Raw genomic sequence first — 27,088 nt, 5'->3', positions numbered from 1 at the left:
GGGAATCTTCTAAAATTCGTCTAAAGCTCACACTGATTTCAGGAGATATAAGTTCCCTACGCGGCATCACAATGGGCTACGAGCCTGAACGTGTCCATAATTAACAGCCGCTCGAACCTAAATATAAAGTAATCAGATTGTATTCGAAATATATTTATACTCCATTCATATAGAACTGCTCACTCCAAGAGAACATTTATTAATCTTAAGAAAAAGTCGAGATCAGACTGAAGAGGAAAGGAATCAGTCTATCGGTCTAATCTATTAATATAGGAGGAAAGAACTACCATCATCATAAATAATACAATATAATAAAAACAAGCCTGAAAAGAGATCCACTGACCAGTATCTATCAGTTAAATAAGATTTAATCCGCGCCAAAGGATCAGAGTGAGCCCCCATACAAGCTAGTTTTTTGAGCAGAATTTTATGAGAAGCTCTGTCAAAAGCCTTAGCAAAGTCACTGTAAACTGCACCGTTTTGATACCTAGCCGCTAAACTTGCCAGACCTGAGATACTGTATATATTGGTATGGGAATAAGTTTCCGCCATCGCTGCTAATACTATTTTTGTGTTCACTCTAGTGGTTTACTGATAATTTGAAGGTGTGTACGTGAGGTCTCGATTGCAGTAGTTAACATTCATTTGAAGCGTAAAGATCTCTTTTTATCTGACGTCAAAACTGTCTGCGTTCGTCCCAAAACAGCAGCATTTGCGAGAATTCATTCATGAAATGTGTCGTATATTGATCAATATTTACGGTAATCACGCTTCATCTAATGCAACTTGTAAAAAGTGATTTCCACGCTTCTAAAGTGGCAATTTCGACGTGAGTAATAAAGATCGCGAAGGAAGGCCGAAAAAATTCGAAGATACTCCACTACAACAATTATTGGATGAAGACGTATGTCGAACCCTTGATTATATTTCTGAAGAGTTGGATGTTGACACGTTGGTAAATGTTTCCACGCGGCGGTAATGATCCAGAAAGCAGGTACCTAGGTGGCACATCAATTGAAGGAGAGGGATGTGAGAGATGCTTCTTGAACGGCAACAAAGCAAAGGTTCTCTGCATTGCATCGTCACTGGCAATTTACTATGATAACTCTAAACGTCGAAAATGTTGGAGCCAGGTCCATCGGCAGCGAAAAAAATATTCATGCTTCAAAGGTTATGTTGTGCATCTGTGCTGTGACCTGGTGACTGCAGCTAATGCGTTTGAATCAAGCTCTAAAAAAACGGCCGGAATGGGACGGTACACATAAAAAACTGATTTTGCTGCATGACAACGCCAGGCCACACGTTACTAAATCAGTCCACAAATATTTAGAGGGACTGAATTGGAAAATCTTGCCCCACCCACCGTATTCCACCGATCAATCCAGTCAGCCCTTAATGGAGAGCGGTTCACTTCATACGAGAGCATCGCAAACTGGCTCAATTCATGGATCAAGTTGCCAGAACTCGAATTTTTCGTCAGAGGATGGAGTAAGGTTGTAGCTTCCAATGGCACATACTTCACATAAGATCATAAATTATTCAATTGTGTAAAGAATTCGCAACTTTGGCTAAGAAAGGACGGAAACTTATTCCCATACCCAATATATAGGTATATAATTGCCGCATACGCAATTTTTAGTTTTTTGGCATCCTCTCCTATTTATGGTGTGGGTCTTGAAGAAAATGGATAAGTCTACAGTTTTACGCTGCATCCGAATGGTAGATGGTTTTTTATGACAAAGGTTTGCCATTGCCTGTTGAGGAGCGACGGCCAGTAGAAAAACACTTTTCTATCAGTTGGTGCTCCGTGATTGAGGTTTCGAGACTTCCGAATGGTAGTCACGCATCAATCCATTTGGCTACAGCGAATATCAGGGAATATCTCCACTCTTTTGCCATTATTAAAAACAATAAACATAGTGTTGCCCGCTAACACGCATGAGGTTAAGAGAAGTGAATTGCAACACTTTTTCCACCTCGAACCTTTTTCTACCACCTTCTAAAATTTTCGAACGGTAGCATTGCCCTGGTTATACTATACACAAATGAAAGGTTTAAATTAGATTTGTACGTATTGCCTTCTTTGTACAAAAGTTTGCCAAATAACAAAATAATTAAATACTCAGTATTTGCATATTTTTCTTTTCACAACTGTAATACTACGAGGACGACAAATTTAAGAGGCTATTTTAACAACTAAATTTGTTATCCAGTTTACAAATCCAATTACACAATTCAATAATAAAAGGTTGTGTGAAGTTTGATAACTGATTGCTGATGCTACTTAATCCATTGATGCGATGTGGCAGTAAGGGGGAAAAAAGAAAAAACTGTATATCATTTCTGAAAAGGTAGCAAAAAATTTAAAAAATGTCGATGTAAGCCATGGAATAATTTAAGTTATTTTATGAATGGTATTTTATTATTTACATTTCTAACTTAAGCATGCCCGTGGATTTGTCACATATATTTATATTGTTTGTAAAGCTTTAATCAGTAATGTTTTAGAAATTTGCTATAAGATGAGATAAATATCCTAAATTCAAAAGCTCGTAGGTTGACCAAAAAAGCCATTCAGAACTTTAATACAATTTCACTTAGTATTTTGAACTTCATTGTAGAATTTTAACTGTTTCTGCAACGTTCGATACACAAAACGATATTATTCCCATTCCCATTCCCTGTACGAATTTTGGATATTGCCTGTGCAATATCGTCCCAAGCCCAATGAATTGTTTTGGTTGGGTCTTCCAACTTTTTAGTATGCCCCTCAGAAAGTGTTTAATTAGCGTGGGATTTGAATGTATCCAGTTTCACAAGTCGTTCCTTAAGAAAAGCGAAATTTTTTCCAGGTGAAACACACCAAAATCCGGACATGATCTAACTCAAAATTCGTTTAAATAAAATACTTTTTCCAATAGACAGATCACGCGCGACTACTGTCAAACTAAATACATTTTTTTTCAGTATTCATTACATTTCTTTAAGGAAAGACTTTCACCTCAATAACATGCAATTGTATTACAAAAATTGACGCTCTGTGAAAAGTGTTCGCGCGCTCAGGCCTACTTATGGTGTTCGGCAACGAGGACCATTTTTGGTTTAGTGGCTACGTCAATAAACAAATTTGCCATATTTGAACTGAAGAACAACCCGAAGCCATTCAAGAACAGCCAGCCATTACATCCATTGAAAACAACCGTTTGGTGCGGCCTATGGGCTGGAGGAATCATCGGCCCTTATTTCTTCGAAGACGAAGCTGTCGCCAAAGTAACAGTGAATGGCGCTATCGATGAATTTTTGAGGCCGGCAATTGAAGTCTGTGATTGCCATAACATTTGATTCCAAAAAGGCGGCGCTACTTGCCACACAGTCCGTCAAACAATGGATTTACTGCGTCGTCTTTTCGGTGAGCAATTTATCTCTCGTCTCGGACTGAAGCATTCGTCACCAAGGCCGTGTAATATCACACTTTTGGACTTTTATTTGTGGGGGTACGTAAAGTCCAAATGTTTTGTGGGTAAACCAGCTCCGATTAAGGCATTGGAAGTCAACATTGCTAAAGTTGCTCACGAGGCATCGAGCGAAGTCCTCCAGCGAGTCATTCAAAATTCGTGTTTACGGATGGCCGAATTACGGCGCAGTTGCGGCCAACATTTGAAAGGGACTATCCTTAAAAAATAAATGTCATGAATGGTTTTACACAAACATAACAAAGATTGCCCGATCAATTTGAATTTTCGTTGTTTTATTTCAATTTAAAATCCGATACCCCTAAATTGATCTCGCTTTAAAAGGGGATTTACTCTGTTTGAGTAGAAGCGTCAAACAACGGATGATGATAACGAACTTTTTATGACCTGAATTGGAAGATATGGATGTTGGCAATAAGTGGTTTCAACAGGACGGTGGCACTTGTCACACAGCTAACGAAACAATGGCTCTTTTGCGCCAAAAATTTGTTGGCCGAATAATCTGACGTCTCGACGATGTCAATTGGCCGCCAAGATCATGTGATTTGGCACCGTTTGACTTATTTGCTTGGAGTTATTTGAAAGAAAAGGTGTACGTCGATAAGCCAGCAACAATTCAAGAGCTAAAGGATGAGATAATTCGGCACATTTACGGCATAGAACCTCAATTATGCCTCAGCGTCATCGAAAATTTGGACCATCGGATGGAAGTGCGCCGAGGCCGCGGCGGTCATTTGGCCGATATTTTATTATATACGTAATTGAGCCATCCCAATATTATCATAATAAAGAGAAATGATAATAATTTCCTAAAAGAATTGTACTTTCTTCAAAATCAACACCGGCCCTTGAAACTTAACCATCCTTTATACATATATATGCCGGCATTGGAATGAGCAATACTGCTGCCGTTCCACACTCTTTTGTTTAATACAATAACAGTAAACATCAATGACAATATACTAAATGAAAAAGTACGTTTTTATATTGCATGGAAATCGACACGTTTGTTAAATTTTTTAAAATAAATTATTTGATTACTTGGCTTTTGTCGCATTCAAACTGTTTTTTGTCATTTATGATATTATAAAACTGATAATAAATAATATATATATTTTTTTATCATTATTATTTTTCGTTGCTTTATTAAAATAAATTATATTACCATTTATTTTGCTCTCATAAATAAAAAACCATCTATAATTTATTTGGTGGTTTCTATCAATAATGCATGAGTGTTTTCGTAGTAATTGCTGAAATGAAATTTTTACCATGTTGATATATATGTATGTAATGAATGTAATCATATTGATTTGTAGTCGCCGAGTTTGCAAGCCGATGGAGTCACCTCAATGCATTCGGAGAAAAAAATTTCGAGCTATGTAGTAATTATGTGTGACCAAAAAATTTGCTCCCGACAATTATAATAACCCAAATACGTCAGTGTATTTAATGGAAAAAAAAATGTTTGAAAAAAATAAAGCAATCGTAAAGAAACAGTGCAAATAAATAGCACAGAAAAACACAGTAAAACAAATTTCACCGCAAAACAATTTGTAAGCTTATCAAACATTTACGAAATTGCTTTTACTTTTTACCCATTGAACTCAACTTGAAAGTATTAAAAGGACACATGTACTCGTATGTTCATGCACATGTACCTATATAGTTCAAGTGATTTGTAGAGATATATTTCCACCGCAATTTAGCCATAAAATGCAGCACCTGCGCTCGCTTCACTAAGTTTTGTGTCAAATATTTACTTTAGTTGATTTAAAAACAAAGTGCTACATTTTTCCTTGATATTTTTAGTGACTGCCTTTAGCTGCCCTGCAACCAAGAAAATATTTTCTTAATGTTTTGCTTTTGTTTCCTTTGTGCTTACAGATGGCCCACAATTGCAGGCGCCGCGCTTTACCACACAACCCTCGTCATCCGGTTCGATAGTGAGTGAAGGACGCACGAAAATCCTCCAGTGTCATGCCTTGGGTAAGTACTGTCCGTTTGCCAACATATCTGTGTGTACGTATGTATGCATGTACAGGGTTGGCCATATTAAACTGACCCATGTGATTATTAAAAAAATATGGAAAAAGAAACATTTTTTTGTGTTTCATTGTGAAAAACATTTAATTTAGTTCAAGGAGATTCGTTTACATCACTTTTTGAATATGATATCGCGCAAGTGGTCGCCCTTAGCTCGTATAGCGTAATGTGCCCGTTTTTCGGCGTTTTCCATAGTTTTGGCCAGCGTCTCGGCCGATATGGCGGCTATTTCCCGTCGGATATTGGCCTTAAGTGCGCCTAGTGTCTTTGGCTTGCTGACGTAAACCTTAGATTTCAAATAGCCCCAAAGAAAAAAGTCCGGTGGCGTCAAATCCGGTGATCGTGGCGGCCAGTCAAAATCGCCGCTTTTTGATATCAAACGGCCAGGGAACAAAGTCTTCAATAAGTTGACGGTGGCTCGTGCTGTGTGCGGTGGTGCGCCATCTTGCTGAAACCAGAAGTGCTCCATACCATTTTCACGAACAATCGGCATCACAAAATCGGTTATCATGGCCCGATAACGCTCTTGATTGACGGTCAATGGTTGGTGTTGACCATTTTCAAAGAAGAACGGCCCAATGACCATATCAGCGCAAATGCCACACCAGACTGTAACTTTTTGGTCGTGGAGAGGTACCTCTTCAATAATTTGAGGGTTTTCAGTGGCGTAGAAACGGCAATTTTGCTTATTTACGGTTCCGTTCAAGGAGAAATGGGCCTCATCACTCATAATGATTTGATGCCAAAAATCCTCATCAGTTTGGGCCATTCGGACGACAAAATTGGCATATTCCAAGCGACGAGGCTTGTCGGCCGGCAACAGTTGTTGATTTAGTTGTATTTTGTACGGGAATATCCCCAAATCCAAACGAATGATACGTCGTAGAGTGGTCCGAGGGATGTCCAACTGAGCAGAACGACGATTACCTGACGTTCGCGGCGATGACTCGATACTGGCTCGTACGGCCGCGATATTTTCGTTAGATCGTCTTGGCCGCTTTTTATTTGGACGTCGGGTATTAGCCACAGTGCCGGAAGACAAAAATCTTTTGTGCATTTGCTTGATTGCGTTCTTTGACGGCGCACTTTTCACTTTATTTTTTTTTTTCTCCACGCACGTTGCGTTTTTACAATCGAGAAGGAATTTTGAATGTACAGCTGAACAATTTCAGCGCGTTCTATTGGGGTGTACTGTTTCATGGTATAAATCTCCTTCGACTGACGCTTCCAACGCGGTATGTCATTAGCTGATCTGAAATTACAGTAAAAAGTTATAGGGTTACTCAATGGGTCAGTTTAATATGGCCAACCCTGTATATACATAGTATGTTATAAAAATAATATTGTAAGTATGTATGTAATCCACTAACATCACAATGCGCCATTGATAAAATCCCTGGAATGCCATTCAAAATGTTCTCTATATACATATGTATTATAGTTCTTACTTACAAGGAGTTACTTCCCAGCTACTTCCCCTTTCAATTTCTGCATAGTGACACGGTTGTCGCATTATTTTACATGTGTTCAAGGATATTCGTGTATATGTGATTGTTGGTAAAGGCTGCTTTTAGTTAAGCCCCTCGCAACATGCGTCCATTGAACGAGCATCTACCAGCTATTTAACTGTCCAAATATCCGGGCGGATGAAAATAAGCAGTCGTTTACTGGAATTCCTACTCTTCAACTGCACTGGCTACTTTTACCCGTCTACTTATAGTCACACTTTTACTGCCTGTCGCACTGCCTGATTTTGCCATTCTCGTGCTGCTTGGGACATTGTAAGTCGATAGCCGTAACCGCCTCTTCATCTCGCTACTTTCTTTACTGCTTCATCGTTTTCTTGCAGCTGAGTTGCTTAAGAATAAGCCAACCAATGATTTTCGACGACAATATCCATGCCAGAGCAACATTGTTCTTTTTTCGGATAATGAAGTGGAAAAATAATAACTTTTTATGAGGCTTCTTGTGGCTGTTCAATACATGTTACCTCCTACCTTACTCTTGTTTCGCTTGCTGCTTTTTGAGTTCGAAGTGACCACCCACATTTCATTTGTGTAAGCTTCTTAGTCATTTTTGCAGATACGTACCATATAAGTATATGTATTACACCCTTTTGACATTCGATATCCAATTTTTGATTACTTTCATTATCTCCATTAATGTATTAACGTGCACAAGTAAATATAATACAATATTTTCAGTCAGCTGAAAGATGAGGTGCACTCGTTTTTGAGTCTATTCAAAACTACTTACATGTGGCCTCATCTGAGTTTAGGTTTTCAGTAGTTTTCTGTTTAATAGAAAAGAGACTGGCAAAATTCAGACAGACTACCGTTATACAAAAATGAAAATGCCGCTAAATAGGCGTATCTTTCTCGCAATACGCGTTGTACTATTTTCAGTTTTGTGAGAAATTTATAAAGTGTACGTTTTTTTTATAAAATGAGCTCTGCGTATAAGAAACGATTTCAAGCAATCTTCCTATGTGCGCGCCTTAACGGTCTAAAAATGTCACGCGCATCTGCAGCAAATTATTTGAACAAGTGAAGGCGTTCATAATTAAATAGATGCAACTGTATACCAAGGTTAAGGGGTTAGGAGTAGTCAGAGGCCCGAAAAGATTATGATTTTCAATAATTTTTGTTTTACGAGTCAATTGCTTTATTTTACACAAATAAAAACATTGCAGTAATACATCATGTTTCGACTTGACTGTAGCAAAATTTAAAAAAAAATATTAATAATTGTAAAAGTTATCGTTGTTTGTGTGTGGCCCGTTTCTCCAGAAGTCACTCGTGGTGATCATCACAAGTCTTTGGAGATTCATCTAAATTCAATCTGACAAGGGGAATTAGTAGATAAACTTGTGCGTGATCGAAGCTTTGTTTCAAAATTAACAATATGGCGGCCTCAGAAATATTCTTCAGATTTTAGAGAAAAAACCGACAATTAATTATTTAAGAAAAACGGAAATTTTTGAAAAAAAAGAATCCTTCGATTAGGCACGAGTTTTTTATGTTTTTCGAAAGCAGTATAAATTTTGTTGAAATGTACCAAGTGCTTTTTAAGTTGCAATGATCACCAGTTCAAAAAACATATTGTAGTTTTGATAAAAACGCATTTAAAGTTTTGCTATCGATTTATGAGCGCCCGAGCGCCCTTTGTTAATTGTTGAATAACTCGAAAAGTATTTGTCGGATTCACTTCAAAATTTCACACAATATTTTTAAGATATAATATTTTAAGGAAATGCAAAAAAAAATAAAAAATTTTGAAAATTCTGACTACCCCTAACCCTTTAAAAACGTTAACGACTTCACACGACGAGACCCCAAAAAAAGTCGGTCCTGGTGTACTGCTGATCATCGGCAACTTCAACGAACTGAAATTTAGCCGTTATTTATGTTTACCGCCGTACTATAGGTAGGTAGGTAGGTTAGAGTACCCCAGGTACACTACAAGTAGTACTAACGTTTTGATACCATAATGTGGACCTCCTGCGAAAAAAAAAATTAGGGAAGAAAAAAACCGTCTACAGCCATCCAGTGCTATTGATGTAGTGGAGGAGAGAAAAGGGATCTAGGCTGGAGAATTTCTTCAAGCCATCCCCAAAGGGCACGCTAAGGAATCTGAAGCGCTTAGCTGTCAGAACCGGACATTTGCAGAGAAAGTATTTAACAGTCTCTTTCTCCATTCCAAGCTTCTTCGCATGAGTACCGATCGCCCAGTGACCTCAACTCACCTTAAGCGTTCTGTTTCTATCGTATTGAGGCCATAGTGTTTTCGAAATAGCACACGATGAGACAGACCTCCATATGTCTTGCGTTTTTGTTAGAAAGAAATTGTGTAGTTTCCCTTTAACGATGGCCAAGGGGACACCGATGTCTGAGAAGGGGACAGCTGCAACCGGTTTTGCCAACCCTTTCCTGGCAAGCTCATCGGCAATTTCATTTCCCTCTATATTCCTGTGCCCAGGAACCCAAATAAGGGAAATACTATAGTCAATATATATAATATACTAAATTACTATAATATACACAAAGTTCCATCCTTACTTGGCTTTTGAGAACTATGAAAAATTTTGGGAAAATTCAGCAATTTCATTATTCTTCGGCTAACATTTTATTTGGTAAAATACAATTTATTGAGTCAATGGCCGTAAACAATATCGAGAAGATGGTCACCAATTCCAATGACGCACATTTCGGCGCTCTTTTCAGCATTTTTCGCGAAATTTTAAGTGTTTGAAGTTTATTAGTGGACACCTTTCCCTTCAAATATTTAGTTCTACAGGAAAAGGTGCAACGCTGTGGAATCGGTGAACGAAAAGGCTAGTCAAATGAGCTGGTTTTGTAGATGAGCGGTATGTTTAATCGCGGCGAGCAATGGCGCAACAAGGTCCAGCCGGTACTTTTTATTTGCCATTTTCGGCTTCTAACAATCTCATGATATTCGGGATTTGTAATTTCCTGCAAGGTACGTGAAATTGGGAGGGCCGCTCAAATTTAGGAAAAAAATTTAAAAATTTTAGTTTTTTTTGTCTTATTTTACAATATTTTTTTGTATTATTTTTGCACATTTATGAAGAGAAATTAAAAGAATAGTATCGATCTGTAAACATTTTATACAAAATTAACGGAAAAGTGCATTTTTTTTCAAAACTTATTGAATGATAATTTCCAAAGCGCTGGGTAAATATTAAAGAAATAAAAAATAAAAATATAAGTGACTCATTTTTTTGGCCGTGTCTCAAAATGCTACCCCAATCAAGAAAAAACATTTTTTTGTACGTTCCTAGTGTACATGTGTTCTTCCATTTCATTTTATCCAAACATTCGTACATAGCGCAATTATGTGCATATTTCGATTTCCATTCAATTTTCTATCCCTTTTGACAGAACTTTAATAGGATTATAAAATTGCTACTTAAGTAATGCGGATTCAATACAATAATACCATATTTTTTACATGTTTATGTGCATACAGTTAGGACGACTTTAGAAAGTAACTAGTATTTCGCTCAAATATTAATGTGGTCAGTGTTGGAAGTAAGCAGAGGTCGGAGCCGCTTAGTTAGCTATTCATTAATCCTTAGCAAAAATTGGTCTCTCTGACTTGGGTACTAAGCTTACCTAAAAAGCAATGAGATACAATGAAGTGTTGTTGTACTTAGGAGAGAGAACTTCAAGGATCCTCATCCAACTTCACATTCTAATAATCAGATTTCTTGAAAAAGCCGGGTATTTCGATAAGTTAAATAGATACACTGCATGACCGCTTTGTGTTTGACTTCGCTTCGTTTTCTTAATCAGTTCCCTGCACGAAATGAACGAACAATTAGGCACTCGCCTGGGCGGTGAAGATATCGCTGATGTGACCGAAGGCGTCAGAGAATGTTTACAAGCATCGACGAGACAACGCTGCACATAATTTGGCATGAACAAACTATCGGTGTGTCGAATTTCACTTCAAAAGCTGAAGATCTTCCCTTACAAATGCATACCATTCACTAATTGTTGTCTGCTAACCTTCAAGCGAGGTTTACTTGCTCCCATGCTATGTGTTACAGTCTGTGTCAGAAAAAAGGAATCACGATTATTCATTAAGTGTAGAAGATATATATTTAAACCTTTTTTTACATGAAAGTATGTACAAAACTACGTGTCGCAATTACTCAATAGCCGAGTAGTCTCCATTGTTGTTGAGTATAGCCTAGAATCTTCTCGGCATGCTTTGAACCAGCTTTTCTGCGTAGCTCCTCGACGAAGGCGACCATATTTTGCGAACTTGATGAACGGTTTGCTTTAAATCAAGGACTAGCTTTCCGGCAATATGCGTTTTCCTAATTCCCTACACATTTTCAATGGAGTTGGCGTCTGGGAACTGAGAAGGCCAGTTCAATAGCTTTCCTCCTTGTCGGAAAAATGAGCGTTTACTGCCTTGAGCTTTTCAGTGTCAGGAACATTTTTTTTCCACGAAGATGTTTCTTCAAATTTGGGAACAAAACGAAATAACAACGGGCTAGACCTGAACTATAAGGTGGGTGAGTGATTTCTTTGAAGCCGCAATCTCGTACAGCGGCTTTCGAAAAACGCGTGTTTGAACCAAGGCATTCTTGTGATGAAGCAACACAGTCGTAAAAACTTTTCCCTCTCCACTTTTTCTTTAAGAGCTTCCTCTGAAGCCCTTTTCGGTGTACGCAATCAATAAAATCCCTTTTGATTCCCAAGGCACTGAGAACATGATCTTACCGACTGAGTTTAATTTTTTAACATGGTTGGAACCCTTCTTATACCACTGGCTAAATTCAGGGTTACTTCCGGAGTCATACAGATGAACGCATTTCTCATCTTCAGTGCAAATGCGATCGCAAATACTTCTTGAGTTTTCCCCCAGAGCTCCAACAGCATCCCACTCACGCTTGATTCGATCTTTTTTTATTTTTTTTTTATTTTTGGAGTTAGCTGAAGTAAATATTTTCTATGTATATTTACATTCTACGTATATTTACCGCCATCAAAATTCTAATACATAGATTTCACGTGCCATGAGCTCAGTGCCGCTGTAACCACGGATGTTTATTTGTTTCATAATGTCCGAATATTCCTGGTTCGATGTTATCGAACCTGCGTCAGGCAAAGGTGAATACATATATCCGTTCCGGCGATAGTCAATTCAACGTTACCGGAGTGATCCGGATATATATCCGACTAAGGACGGTCACTCCAACAGCTTTACCGAAATATTTATGGCAAATGTTTATGCTGTTGAAACAACATCAACGTATCCGAGTATAAATTCTTCTATAAGGCCATCCTACAATTTCGGGCTAGTGGAAAATTGCAGGCCGCATTGAGGTGGAAGCTTGGCTTGCTCAACTTTAATGGATATACTATATGACCAAGTCTGTAATTTTTATATCACTCGTTTGCTGAAAAGGTGTTTTATGCGGAAATTGAATATATAGAAATAATCACTGGTATTCGTTTTATATTAGGTGTTTTTTAAGAGCTTTAAACTTAAAATAATAATACAAAACAGAAGTATTTTTGGAATATTATTATTATTTTTTTGGAGCAAAAATTCATTCGATAGCGCTCACCATGCACCTTAACGGTAGCTCCTTCCTCATTTCGGTCATTGCAGAAGAAATAATGACCGATGATGCCGCCAGCGCCCTATGAACTTTGCGAGCAGTTTATTTATTTATTATTATGATTTTTTTGTTTTTTGAAAGTAAATTTCCACAATTCGGAAGCGTTCTTCTGGCGTTAAACGTCTCACGATGGCTTGCCAAAACTTGCATTACTTACAGAAACCTCAACACAGTTTGCCTTTCTCAGCTGAAACTATCATAATTGTCGATGTCAGTAGTTTTCCTGCAGCTAAACAACATAAAAAATGTATTTCCACATTTGAGCAAAATATTTTTGGTTATTTTTACTTAGAAAGAAAGTTAAAATACAAGCTTTAAAAGCAATTTCCTTCATATTTTTTTATATGACGTTCTTCCAGCAAACGAGTGTTATTTTCATTGCGGAGGAATGCGAGTATGCTTGGCTCATTAATGCCAAACAATGAACCCAATATCTAAAAAGAGTAATTGGTAGGATGTCAGGGATAATTACAAGTGCACCCACCTCCTTCAATTTTCCAATAAAAACTATTATATTAAATACATAATACATGTAAAAAATAGCTATAATTACAATTAATAACTTTCTATCAACCAGTTATTGATTACTATATATTTTCCCTATAATTATCGTTATACGAGAAAAGTTCGAATTTTGATTTGTTAATTTTTTTTTTATTTAATTTATGCCTTTTAACACAAATTAACACTAACAACTTAATTCTGAGAAACATATTGTGGTAGCAATTACCAGATTACCAATCGTGGTCAATTTATAAAATTATATTGATTGAATATTTTTTTTTTTAAATGTGAATCAGATAGTTAAATATAAAATGAGTGGAATGTTCATATAGAATATCTTGTTTCAAATATTTTTCGTTCTTTTTTTTTTACTTATAAGTGAAAAGTATGCACGCCAATATTGAATTTACTATTGTGATTAAATTAAACGCTCCAATTAGTGGCAACTGAGTAACTGCAACTGCATATTGACATATTTATGCATACTCGTGCATACATATACATAAATATTAATTATAAAATTGTTAAACGATATAGCTGCGGAATACTTCAGAACTGGCGGAATTTCCAATACATGAAATAATTCATATACGAGTATGTAAAGGGGAAAACTATTTGTCGCTGATTAACAAGTGAAGTGCACATTACAAACATGTCTCTCTTTACATTTTCCATTATTATACCACGAATATGTTGCATTTCAAACAATACACAATCAGTCAAACACTAACTTAATCACTACTTAATTAAATCAGCTACGTGTGAATGCACAATAAGCATTTTCACCACAAATGAATAATGACAAAAAGAAAATGCATTTACAATTACAACCAAATGAAGTTTGAAGAATAACGTGTCACAATTTTGCCTTAATGCCTGCTTATGTTGATGATTTCGTAGTCAGGCAATGCATTTCTAAAAAGTAACTCATACGCCATGCAGTACGATGCGCGCTGGAGACACATTCAAGCTTATTTTTCTGATTTAATGAAAGTGCAGATCTCTTATTGTATTTAAATATGCTTATCAAAAATTGGACAAATATAATCACTGAATTCCGAGCTTTATAACCAACAAGCAAATAACCGCAAAGGAAAGAAATTAGTATATGAGTTAGAAAGTACTAAGTAAAGACGTGTCTAAGTAGGGGCGGAAACGAAACGGGGCCTCAAAATTGATTTTAGAGCTATGCTCCAGTGTACCTTCTTTGTTAGAATTGTATGTAAAATCTACTTAAACGTAAGCAGAACCACATCTAATTACTGCCACGTCTCTTCTATTCTCATCCTTTTTGGACCGAGCTCCTCCTCCTATTTCTGGCATGCGTCTTGATTTTGGTCCACAAATGGAGGTACCTACAGCTTTAAACCGACTCTGCATGCCAGGTATTTTTATAAGGAGCTTTTTCATGGCGGAATCTTGGAAAGATTTCTGTAGCAGTATGGAAGGCACTAACGATGTGGCTAGACTTAGGAAACTGTTATCCAAGAATCCGTCTATGCCAAGAACAATACGGAAAACTAACGGGGAGTGGGCTGACAGCTGTGAGGACTCTCTAGAAGACCTAGTCAGTACACACTTTCCAGGGTGTGCGGACACTGCAGATCTCGAACCTAGAGGAGATATTGTGCACGAAATCCCGACGAACGTAATTACAAACAACAAAATAGAATGGGCTATACAAAGTTTCGACCCATACAAATCGCCAGGACTGGATGGAATCTTCCCGGCCATGCTCCAAAAGGTTAGCCATCTTGTGGTACCATGGTTAAGAACGATATTCAGGGGATGCCTGAGGTTCAGCTACGTTCCTGTATTGTGGAGAGAGGCGAGGGTTGTGTTTATTCCAAAAGCGGGAAAAAGCAACCCTCTTTACTCAAAGGAGTACAGACCCATCAGTCTGACCTCATTTCTCCTGAAAACGTTAGAGAAGATTCTAGACACATACATTAGAGACACAATTGCGCCGGACGAATTATCCAAGGCGCAGCATGCCTACACTAAAGGCAGATCCACTGAAACTGCACTTCACTCACTTATACTAAACATAGAAAAGGCGTTAGAATATAAGGAGTATGCTCTAGGAGTATTTCTAGATATATCAGGAGCCTTTAACAACGTGACAAAAGATGCTATTTTAAACAGCATTGAGTCTCTTAATGTGCAACCCGCGGTTTATCTATGGATAAGGCAGCTATTAGCTAGCAGAAAGATAAAAGCGGAGTGGAACGATGCGAGCGTCACCAAATATGCATGTAGAGGTACTCCGCAAGGTGGAGTACTATCACCGCTATTATGGTTACTTGTAGCAAATGAAATTCTTAAGAAACTTGACGGAGGGGCACCTAAACTAGTGGCTTATGCCGATGACATAGCTATAGTAGTTACGGGAAAGTACCTGGACACCATCAGTAATGTGATGAACAACACTCTCAAAACGATACACCAATGGACATCCCGCGCAGGGCTAGGGATAAACGCCGGAAAAACGGACATGGTACTTTTTACCAGGAAGTACAAAGTTCCGGCGTGGAACCTACCGAAGCTGGGCAATAACGAACTACTTCTCAAAGACTATGCGAGGTACCTCGGAGTAATACTGGACAGCAAATTGCTGTGGAAGCACAACGTTGAGGAGAGGGTGAAGAAGGCCAGTAATGCATTGTACGCATGTAAAACAATGCTGGGCGTTACTTGGGGTCTATCACCCTCTCTGATGCATTGGTGCTACACAGCAGTAGTCAGACCGATATTGCTGTATGGAACCTTAGTATGGTGGACTGCGACAAAAAAACTGACATACTTAATGCCGCTAGAAAGGATTCAACGCCTCGCTGCTCTGTGCATAACAGGAGCGATGAAGACCACCCCAACGGCGGCACTGGAGAAGATACTCAACATGCCACCTATTGACCTCATGGCGGAAAACCTGGCAGCGAAATCCGCGAGGAGGCTAATGGCTGCGGGGGTATTCACCTGCAGAACCTTCGGTCACAGCTCAATAGGAAAGTGGAGCTCAGGTGGCACGGACTACATGACTCCGTACTTTAATTGGGAGAGAAGGTTTCGCACTACAATTGAAGAGGAGGGATGGCACAAAGGCATGAAGCCTGGCCATAGAACTTTTCACATCTATACAGACGGCTCGAAAACTCCAGATGGAGTGGGAGCAGGTATTTACTGCTCAAAACTAGGGATAAGGCAGCCTATCAAGCTGCCAGACCACAGCAGTATTTTCCAAGCGGAAGTTTTTGCTGTGGGGAAGGCCGCGGAGCTAGCCTACTCTAGAACAAGAAAGAACTCAACAATTAATATATACGTGGATAATCAAGCAGCAATAAGAGCAATAAGCTCATATTGTATTAAGTCCAAAAATGTTCGACGGAGCAGGGAGGCCATAGAAAGGCTAGCCGGAAACAATAGGCTGCATATCTACTGGGTACCTGGTCACAAAGGCATTATGGGGAACGAAATAGTAGATGAGATAGCAAAAAGTGCTGTGAGGCTACCATTTGATCAAGAAAACGACATACCAAAACCGCTAAACACAATATACAACGAAATGGACGACCACATGAAAAGGCAAGTGGAAGCTAGGTGGACTAACTTGACCACATGTAAAACAGCAAAAGTCATGTGTAGAACTAACGACAAAAAACTGACTCCATTCGTACTTACGTTCTCGCGAAAGGAATGCAGAACTATCATAGGTATGCTAACAGGCCACAATCTACTGGCTGCATATGCGTACAAGATAGGGATTGCTAACACGGACAAATGCAGGAAATGCAGAGAGGATGTTGAGGAGACTTTAGAACACCTTCTGTGCGCTTGTCCGGCATTACTAAAAACGCGACTAAAATGCCTGGGAGCCCCACTGTTTGAGGGTCTGGAAGACGTCTCTAAAGCGGAGCTCCCAGCCCTACTTAGATTCGCTAAAAGCGCTGACATCCTACATGATGTCTACTTCAGGTATTCATAGAGGTCGGTCTCCATCTGGTATCGCTAGGGACCAAAAGGTCTATGCGCGGCTTATTGCCAACCAGGCTAACCTAACCTAACCTAACCTTTTTCATGGCGGAAATACACTCGACAGTTTGCCACTACCTGCCGAGGGGCGACCGCTATTAGAAAAAAACTCGGTGTTTCACGGAGATTCAAACCTACTTATCCAAATGATAGTCATGCACCAACCCACTCGGCTACGGCGGCCGCATACATACCATAAAATTACAAAAAAAAAATATACAAAATTAAAAGAACTTAAAAAATAAATATGTTAAAATTATGAAATTTTAAAAATTACCTTCCTAGATAAAAAGTTAGTCCGTTTCGAGACCGAATTTTTAATGTCATCCCATAACGGCTGTGGAGCAGCATATATCCTGAGTTGCATTCAAATATCTTATCCGATCGAAACGACAGACATGGCTGAATAGATTTCTTTCATCATTTTGTATATTCCTAGTTCACATATGTTTGTATACATCTATTCCGATTTCTCTAGACAATAATCAACAACCGTACACTGGCGTATACAAATTTTAAACGAGAAAGAACCAGCACACCTCACTTGCCCGACAAAACTACTTATAAAGAATAATAAATTGAAAGTAAAAGCAGGAAGTACGAAAATAAGTAAAAAAACAAAAACATGTTGAAAGTCTGCTTAGTAAACTGCCGCTGCTATTTGCATCATTGAACTTCCTCCTTTGTTTAAAGACAAACAACCGGCGGCAACAGCAGCCGCAGAGTAGCGCATTCTCGTGCAACTTGCAGCAGTCAACAATTGTTATGAACATCAAAAAAATTGCCAGCGCTCTTCATTTTCCTGTCTCATATACTCGCACAACTGCGGTGACTATTTCCTCCGATGTGTCAACGCTGCAAAAAAATATTTGCAAACAAAAAGAGCGAACAAGGCCAGAGGGAAATATGAATAGGTGCAGCTCGTAGTATTAAAAATAAAAATTTTACATTTAAAAACTTTGCAAACTGCATATAAATAAAACTCCCTTTAAAGCCTTTGGCGGAAAAGTAGTTTTGTCGCAGCACAGCACACCTTGCCACAAATAAATAAAAATTTACACGTGCTCGTACAAGTTACTTTTAAAAACTCTCGTGCCCATAAAAAAGACAGTCAACTTGCAATATTCTTTGATCAATTCGACTGCTGCTATGATAAATATTTCACATATTAAATATGTAAATTTCAACTGCGCATAATTTCAAATTCACTTTATCAGAAGCAATGCTGCCAACAAATGATGCCACGAACACGCGTAGACGACAACAATCACGCAAACAGACGTACCACACTCCCACCCTGAGCCATTCAAAGACTAGAAGTTTGTGCTCATTGATATCGAAAACAACCGTAACGAGTTAAAGTTGGCAGGCGCTCAAGTTTTTCGCGTTTTGTGTGTAGGAATAAGCACTCACTTTTCCGCTATACACTGTGGAGCAAAAATGAAAAGATGAATATATATAATGAATAATAAATGGCTTGTTAAAGTTAATAAACAAAATTTCGAATAATTATAATTTTAATAATACTTAGCTGCTTGCTCCCATTCGGTTAAAATTTACTTTTCTTTACTTTTTTCTTTCGTGGCATTTATCATTGGCATTATTTATGCTGTTAAATTTGCGAATTTAAAGTAATAGAAAATGAGTAACTCTGCCGAATATTTAATGCATATCGGAAGCTTTACTTAAAAACTCCTGCTTGTCTAATTTTGAGCATTTATTAAAGAAAATTATGTGCAGTTCAATGTCCAAAGTAATCTTCATGGTTGCCATTAATTTTAAGCCACATTCAGTAATTCATGAGGTGAACGATTTTTTTACTGTGCTCGAGATGACGAAATGGCGACCATCTAAACCCATTTGACTTCCTTCAACCTCGAAAAAAGTAAAAAAAAAAAAACCGCAGCTACTATCCTTATTGAAACTTTAGCATCCCTAACAAGAAATATAGTGGTGTTCTGTAAAAAGGTGGCGCAAAATTAATCACCCTATCGGAAGATTTATAAAATCATATAATCATATTTGTCACTTATGAACTAGGCAGCTGCAGTATACAAACACACAAGCAATGGAGTGCGTAAAGGTCAAAATAGAGATTTCTGTGACTGAAATATTTTCTTTTTGCTAAAAGAGTTATTCAAAAACAAAATTGGATGAATAATTTTGCGCCAGCTTGCACACATATATGCCATGGAGTTTCGCGCACAAATTGTTTTTCACATATACCTTCTACTCAAATATGAACAAGACGGTATCAATAAAACGGTCCGCGGATGACATATGGCAAAAATAAAATTTTTGTTTTTTGGTAGGACTGTTATAAGCCGAAATTTTGTTGGAATAACAAAATTTCAAACAAATTCTTTGTTGAACTTGAATTTCCATCGTTAAATTCGAAGAACGCACTCGAGCTTGACTTGTTTACAGTAGCACAGAAAACAAACTATGTGACATATCACGCTGAAATTTGCCATGTAAGCTTATAACAAAAAACCAAAAATTTATTTTTGCCATATGTCATCCGCGGACCGTTTTATCTCGTTCATATTTGAGCAGAAGGTATTAAAAAAAAATATGTACGACATGCAGAGAAGATCCTTAACTCCTAAATATGCTGGAGTAATAAAGATAGAGCGATGAAATTTAAGTTGGTAATAGTGCGTAGAATAGTTCACAAAATATATTTTTGTTAATGGATGTCAATGAAAATCGTCAGAGATACTTAAGGATAAAATCTTTAAAATGCTTTTTTGAAATTTTTTACCATAGGGTAACTATGTGCAAAGAAATTCTTAGGATTGCGAGCACTGTCCTCTTTAGTTGTTAGCGCCTAATCTAAGTTTCGTGCAGTAACTTCTTATACAAATAATTGGCAGCTACACCCTCTATTGGGTGTTTGGCCACGCTCCTCTTCCTATTGGTGGCGTGCGTCTTGGTGTTTTTCCACAAATCTAGGGATCTACAGCTTTATACCGCCCCCGAACGACAGATGGTTTTTATGAGGCGCTTTGACAGAAATGCATCGGAGGTTGGCCATTGCCTGCCGAGCAGTGTCTACTATTACAAAAACTTTTTGTGTCATGTGGTATTGCGTGCCCGGGGTTTCGAACCCGTGAACTTCCGAATGGTAGTCACGCGCTAACTCATTGAACTTTATACAGGGAGATTTTGTCGAACCATCGACAGTAATAGAAATACCAACCATCCAAAAGCAAAATTACCTGGTCGAAGCGCGGGACTGCAATAAGAGAATTTTAGGCAGCGGTTCGAAATATTTGCGTAAAATGAATAGGAGCGCACCAGTACTTAAAACTCTAAATCGGAAAATTGCAGATGAACTCGTGTTTATTAAATACCAGAGAGGACTTACTCGTTATCAATAAACTTTTTTCTTATATTTTTCTAATTTTTTAATACTTGTATATGCCATGAATAATATTTGTTTGGCTGCATTCCAAGCATTTTCAGCATTTTCATGAACTGTAACCATTCACTTTTGCTCCATAGTGTTACAGCAAACAAAAAACCGGCTAACCGCACAAAAATTCAGATTGAAATTTAACTCTGTAAAATTGCCAAAAGCCATATCGATGTACGAGTATTTCAAAGATTATGCAAATTCCATAGATAATCGCTTCTGCTCACTGTTGGAGGCATTCGATAATATTATATTTATGTAGTTTTTTAATTGCGATATATGACTGAGTTTGGGCTTATGTATATGCATTTGCTCCCACAACTCCCCTTCAGGAATTATAATCGTGTTACATATCTGGCTGTAAAACATTCAGTGAATCGGTCAAATGGGGCAGTGAAGCGTAACTAGTTGCCGTCGTGCAAGTTTCGAGCTATGAAAGTAGTTTGTGCCAAGATACATAAATCAAAGTTATGGTGTACCAAAAAAACTTAGTTTTAAACTCTACTTCTCAACCGTCGTAAAATCATTATTCGGTCTTTCCTATCGCAGAACATAAACCAAAATAATTCTGACTAAGGCCAACTCCAGACATGGCCGTTTGAAATGGCTTCTTTCAGGTGGCGAATTCTGGCGATGCGTAGGACTGCACTGCTATATAGAATATAGTAAAATGGCTTTGCTTGATAGCCTCGTGCTGTGGGGAGGAGAGCGATGGTGGAAGGATTATTTTTAGCCTACTGACACCAGGATGGTGTCGTTGTATGATGGGCTTTTCTTTGGAACTGGAATAGTTTCGGAAACAGATCGCTATGAACCGCCTCCCGGGTGTGCTGCCTTAGCAGATTGTTCTTAGCCTTTTCCTTTAAACGAGTACTTCAATGAAATTAATGAAGGAGACTCGGTTAAAAGTGAAATGTTCCTAGAAGATGGGCGTTGTTACCGAGGGGGATCGTGCGTGCCATCCATTCGGTAGAGCCCATGGTCAAAACCCACTGTGAAACTCCATAAAACTTCAAATAATAGAAAAGCTTTTTCTAATAGCGGACACCGCTCGGCAGGCAATGGCAAAAGCCCGAGTGTATTTCGGTCAAAAACAAAGCTTCTCATAAAAAACCGTCAGCCGTTCGGAGGTGGCTCAAGCTGTATGTACTTCCACTTGTGGTCAACATAATCACGTATTGGAGGAGAAGCTCGGTCAAACACCTATCAAAGAATGTAATCTCAGTTCCTAGAAGAAGATGATACCTCATTCAATTACAGATTTGTATGTCCAATCCTTGACCGAATAAAGTTTTCCGAGAGGACGATTTTCATAGATATTGATCCCATAGGCGTCTTCCGAATGTACCATCTTCATTGTGCGAAAGCGACGCTCCGTCTAGTTGAGCTTCAGAAATTTTGAGAACATGCAGGTGAGCAGTTTGGTCAGCAATGTCATACGCCAATCTCACATGCTTGCTTGACAGGAGGGAGAAACTTTGCCGAAGTAAATTCAATGGGCAAACGTTTAAGAGCCTGTTACTCTGTGGTGCTCCTAATCTCTAAAAAAGCAAAATAGGAGGATATACTTGACTACCGGTTGTTTTATAAGAGAGCACTCAAAAGCACTGTGACAAATAGCACGAAATGAGTATCTTAACATTGAAGCGCTGTATACTATCGATGGTTTTTGGTTAACACTGAAACCCAATAAAAAGAGCTATTTAATAGTGCTGTGTGAAATGTCGTTGAACTATGTAAATAACTCTTTCGGAATTGGGAAGAGTTTCTCTAATAATTATAGTTCGTGTCATGTTAGAATTTCGTGAATAGTTTGAATTTGGAAGGCATGTGTGCGCTTTACTGCCTCGTAGACCTACTGCAATGAATAAAGATTCAGCAGCAGCACTGGCTACATTTTATCATGCGAATGTATGTATACAAATACACCAGCCCTGAAAGTACTCGAAGCGTTACCTGCTATTGGAGGCAGAGAAAGGAACAAGAGGGCTCTTGAAAAACCAAGGAAGAAGGATATGGTTTCATTTGGGACGACTGTCGTTGTTTTTTGAGCCCGGTGATGCTTGCTTAGTCCATTATTGCGCCACTCACCTAAAAATATACCGACTATTCTTTACATGGAGGAAAACACCTAATACCCAACACCAAGCAAAAATTGCGAAAAATCAATGCAGTTATACTTTATTACACTAAAACTCAATGAACTATAAAATTACGGCCTTTTTAATTGGTTACACTTAGTGCCGGACCCTGTAAAACCCAAATAAAGATTTCCGTCATTCAATATAATTTTTTTATTTAGTATAAAAGTTATTCAAAAACAAAATTAGATGATTAAGTTTGTGCCACCTTGTACGATGCCAGAATAAGTTAAATTTGTCATTGGTTTTCAAATGTGCAATTGCCAGACCGTAAAAAATTAATCCATGCTTACATAACATACACACACACGTCGTATGCATTGGAAATGTACATATGATATTTCAAGCAGAAAACTGGAAAAAGATTCCAAAACGGACATACACATATACAAATGTGTATTTAGAGGCATAATACACACATTTCTAAACATGCACATATTTAGGTACATATAATATATCTAAGAAGCAAAGAAATAAGAAATATATTTTTGCTAAGAGTGAATATCAGTCAATAATAGAAGTTATTACAAATATATGTAAATTTCGACAAAAGTACGGGTATGTACATATTTATGATAAGCGGATTTTATCATTATACAATTGCAATTTCGTTATAACTGTGCATTGCGAGTATTCTCTTACTCAGCGCCGGTAAATGGAATGGAGGTAACGATTTGTCACTGCTGGCTTATTTAATTCCAAAGAAGCCACACTAAGGCAAACTTAAATACATTAGTAGATGAACATACATACATACTTACATAGTAGATATTGTAGATGGTGGCGCAGTGTGTAAAGTAGATGATGAGTATGTGACCGTATTTCACGTGCGTACCCAGTAGAAATGGGCACCGTCGTTCGAGTACTCCTTGAGTACTAGGATGCGAACAATAAAAGGGCACAAAAAAATACAATTAACCTCTAATAGTAGTAAAGAGTTGGTAAATAAAAACCTTCATTTAACACTTAAACGAGCAATAAGGACTACTCCTAGAAGAAACAACCCGTGAAACGCCTAAACGCGTAAGAAGAAACTACTAAGACAAACCCATTTAAATCCAGAAAAACTGTACGTGCCACTTATATACATATATATCTAATATTATGTATATATCTAATATTATGTAACAAATTTTCATGTTTTTCTTTAAAACACGGCTTTTGACTTATAAAAAGTAATCTTAAAGCTTTTTTTATAATTTACAAAAATAAACCCTTGAAAACATCTGATAGAGGACAAAAGTTTTTAAACAAAAATTAAAAAAAAAGCTGAATAATATATGTAATAATATTTCTTATCAAAAACGAAGTTATTTGGCAGGTGAAATTTTTTGTCACGACAATTTTTGGCTTGAACCCTTTTTAACGCGATCACATATCAAGTGGCATGCCCTTTCTGAGCCTGCACCACTTTTCTACCACCGAGGAAATTCTGCAATACTTAAAAAGATGATAATGGTTTGGTGGCTGATTTGAATTGTACAGCAAATCCTATAGAACCTCCTACTCTGAGCTTAAAGATAGCCAGGCGTAGTCTTGATGGATCGCAGCAATCTTTCTATTCTCCAATTCTGCTGCTAGTGAATATTTTAAGGTCCGAATTAAACACTTGGCCTGAAGGGAGTCGCTGGAACCTTACAGCAAAACTTTCTCTATCGTTAATCCGGACCTAGCGATCATTTGAGCCACTTCTTGTTACCATCTGATTGAAAAATAGGGTCGAGTTAGTTAGATGAGAACCTCCTGGTGGTTGCCACTCTCCATGATAATGGAGGGCCACCTAAAACTTGGATGCCCATACCAGTATTTTGTGGTTCAAGTTCCCTCTCCAATTGGAATATCGTTGCATATATCAAATATGTCAGACATTCAAATAAGTAACAGTTTAGACAGCGATGTCGCATTTTGGCAAGAACGGGACAGTGGCAGAGAATGTGTGCAACACTCTCCACCTTCTGCTCGCTTCTGCAGCTGCGACAGAAGTCATTGGAGCGAAATCTCACACGTTCCTCACATATTCCCATTAGGCGCAGTGATGACGCCAACCATGGGTCTAATGGAAGGTCGATCTAGATTGATGCGTTATCTAGTTCCGGGTTCACTCCTTCTAGGACAAACTTGTCTAATTACCTTACAAGCGGCGCCCGTGGTCTATCTACAGGTGGTATACGCCATTTAGACCAACCTGTCCCAATGCTTGCTTGAGGTTAAAGGCATGTCCTCTTACCGAGTAGAGTTGACTGATTTAAGATCAGTTTCCTTCTTTGGCAGCTCCCCCGCAATAAAATTTGCACAGATATAGCTGTCTCCTAGAACTCAGACAACGTTCGTGGTGCACCGCTTAGTTAGCTCATTTAGAATAGCATTGTATGGTATTCATTTCAATTCTGGAAAAACATCAAGGCGCACACCACAAATAGCAGAAAGAGCCCGGTCAAACACCAGAGAAAAGGTGTAAGTGCCAATCAAATTTATATATCTGAGTCAATGATCGATTGTGCTACAACGAACGAGCCCTTAACCTTCAATGCTGCCTCTTTTGTAGCTGTTGCCTCAGCTTGAAAGGGACTGCCCGTAGTGAGATAGTTGCAGGCTTAGGTGTGGATGTCACTCCCTGACATACAAACATCGACTTTCTTCTTCAGACTTGCCTTCTGTAAATGTTTCGAAATATTAACTAGCTAACATTCAGTTTCTCGGCAATGGATTAAGAGCTCACCTATAGATCCAACTCCACGGTTTGCATGGTTTTATATAAATTTTTGACGCTTGGTTTACCTGATCGTGCCTCCGCTTCGACGCTTACATTACCAGAGCGGTATTTATTGACTTTGGTGTTGAGGTCGTTACTGTGTTGGGTCCATGAATAGCAAACATGTTTTTACGACATGCTTTGACTTTTCACCTTCGTCATTGTAAATTTTGGAACCCTATAGCACTCATACAACCGACTTCATCCAACTGTTTTGTTTTTTGAAAAAGCCTAATGCCACCTTCCATTGCCGCATAGTAGGGTCTAATGCGACTTACCGCACATCGTGAGATATGGCTCATTAAAGATATCTAGCGAAAAATGGTAAGAAATTATTATCTCACCTCCAAATTCTACCTCCTATCCCATTTTCTGTTCTAGAACGAGTAATAATGGAGTGTAAAAAACAACTAATTCCGGCTTTGATTCAAAATCATTTCAAAAGAATTAGACTCTGTTCAAACTGACCAATGACTCGTACGCTTTAAATTGCGTCATTGAGTTTAGTGTTCATACACATGCAATTTAGCTTACGCAATTACATAGTATTTGAAAGCTGAAATGGTTTCAATTTGTTGATGAGTAAAATGGAGGAAACTTAACTTTAGAACAAATTTTATTGGTCTACGAGTGACATATAATAGATATATGGAACTTTCTCAATCATAATCGAGTTTCGATTGCAGCCTTGCTCTGTTCAGAAAAAAGAGAAGGGTAATTTGCTACTTCCTAAAAGTTTAAAGACGCAGCAGCTATTACATATTGCAGCATTGGTAAAATTTAATTCAAAGTTCGTTCGCTGCATAATAAAAAAAAATAAGTTTTTTGTATTATCGAATTTGTTTAAATTTACTCTCCATCAACCTTGTCTATCGTCATTGTTTTCTTTTTCTCTATTCTATTTTAATGTCTTCAGTTTTTTGTCATTTCGTTTTCATTTCTCGTTTTCTCATTGAACAGATGCTTTGTTCTTCTCATTAAACAGCCGTTTTGTTATTCTCATTAAACAGACTTCAGGGGGTTGCATAGAGAATATGGCACAAGTTAATTTTCAATGCAATATTAATGGTTGAGTTCCAATTAATTATAAAATTGCTGAGATATTCGTAATAGGCAACTTGATACCGATTTGAATATAGTCTTACTCTTTTAGTTCTCGGTTTGGGCGATCAAAACAAATAAATCTGGTTTATTGCTCCGAAATCATTTCAAAAGGAGTACTCTTTACTGCTTGCTTTCGGAGATCTGTTTTCGGGTTCAACTGGGTAAATTCAATAAATTTTGCTTTAGCAGCTGCGAATTATCTTTTCCAAGATATTTAATGTAACCACCGACTTGTACGAATAGCTGGTAACTTACGATATTACTAAGAGCCATATTTATGGCTGATTAAAATTGATTGAATAGAAATTAACAACACAAATTATTGTCTGCTAAAATTGCTGTGAAACATTATGGTATTATCATTTTTTTATACTAGTGCATACATACATACATACACATGTGTCTATTATATTTATGTATATATTTTCTTTGTGTAGGTGTTTTTATGTACTAGCTGCCATT

At 37.9% G+C, this 27,088-nt stretch overlaps 1 protein-coding gene across 1 annotated transcript in view; it reads left to right on the top strand.

Moving 5' to 3' along the window:
* Positions 1–959: 959 nt before the first annotated feature.
* LOC129238212 (protein sidekick-like) overlaps positions 960–27,088 on the top strand; it is a 79,677-nt gene continuing 53,548 nt past the window's right edge. The window contains exons 1-2 of the mRNA XM_054873254.1: positions 960–1,029; positions 5,361–5,462. Coding sequence (XP_054729229.1) covers positions 960–1,029; positions 5,361–5,462 — 172 coding nt within the window. The remainder of the gene's footprint in view (positions 1,030–5,360; positions 5,463–27,088) is intronic.

Source organism: Anastrepha obliqua, chromosome 2 (assembly GCF_027943255.1).
Source record: "Anastrepha obliqua isolate idAnaObli1 chromosome 2, idAnaObli1_1.0, whole genome shotgun sequence".
Classification (NCBI taxonomy): domain Eukaryota; kingdom Metazoa; phylum Arthropoda; class Insecta; order Diptera; family Tephritidae; genus Anastrepha; species Anastrepha obliqua.
The sequence above is the reverse complement of the archived record's forward strand: the minus strand, read 5'-3'. Positions and strand labels throughout refer to the sequence as shown.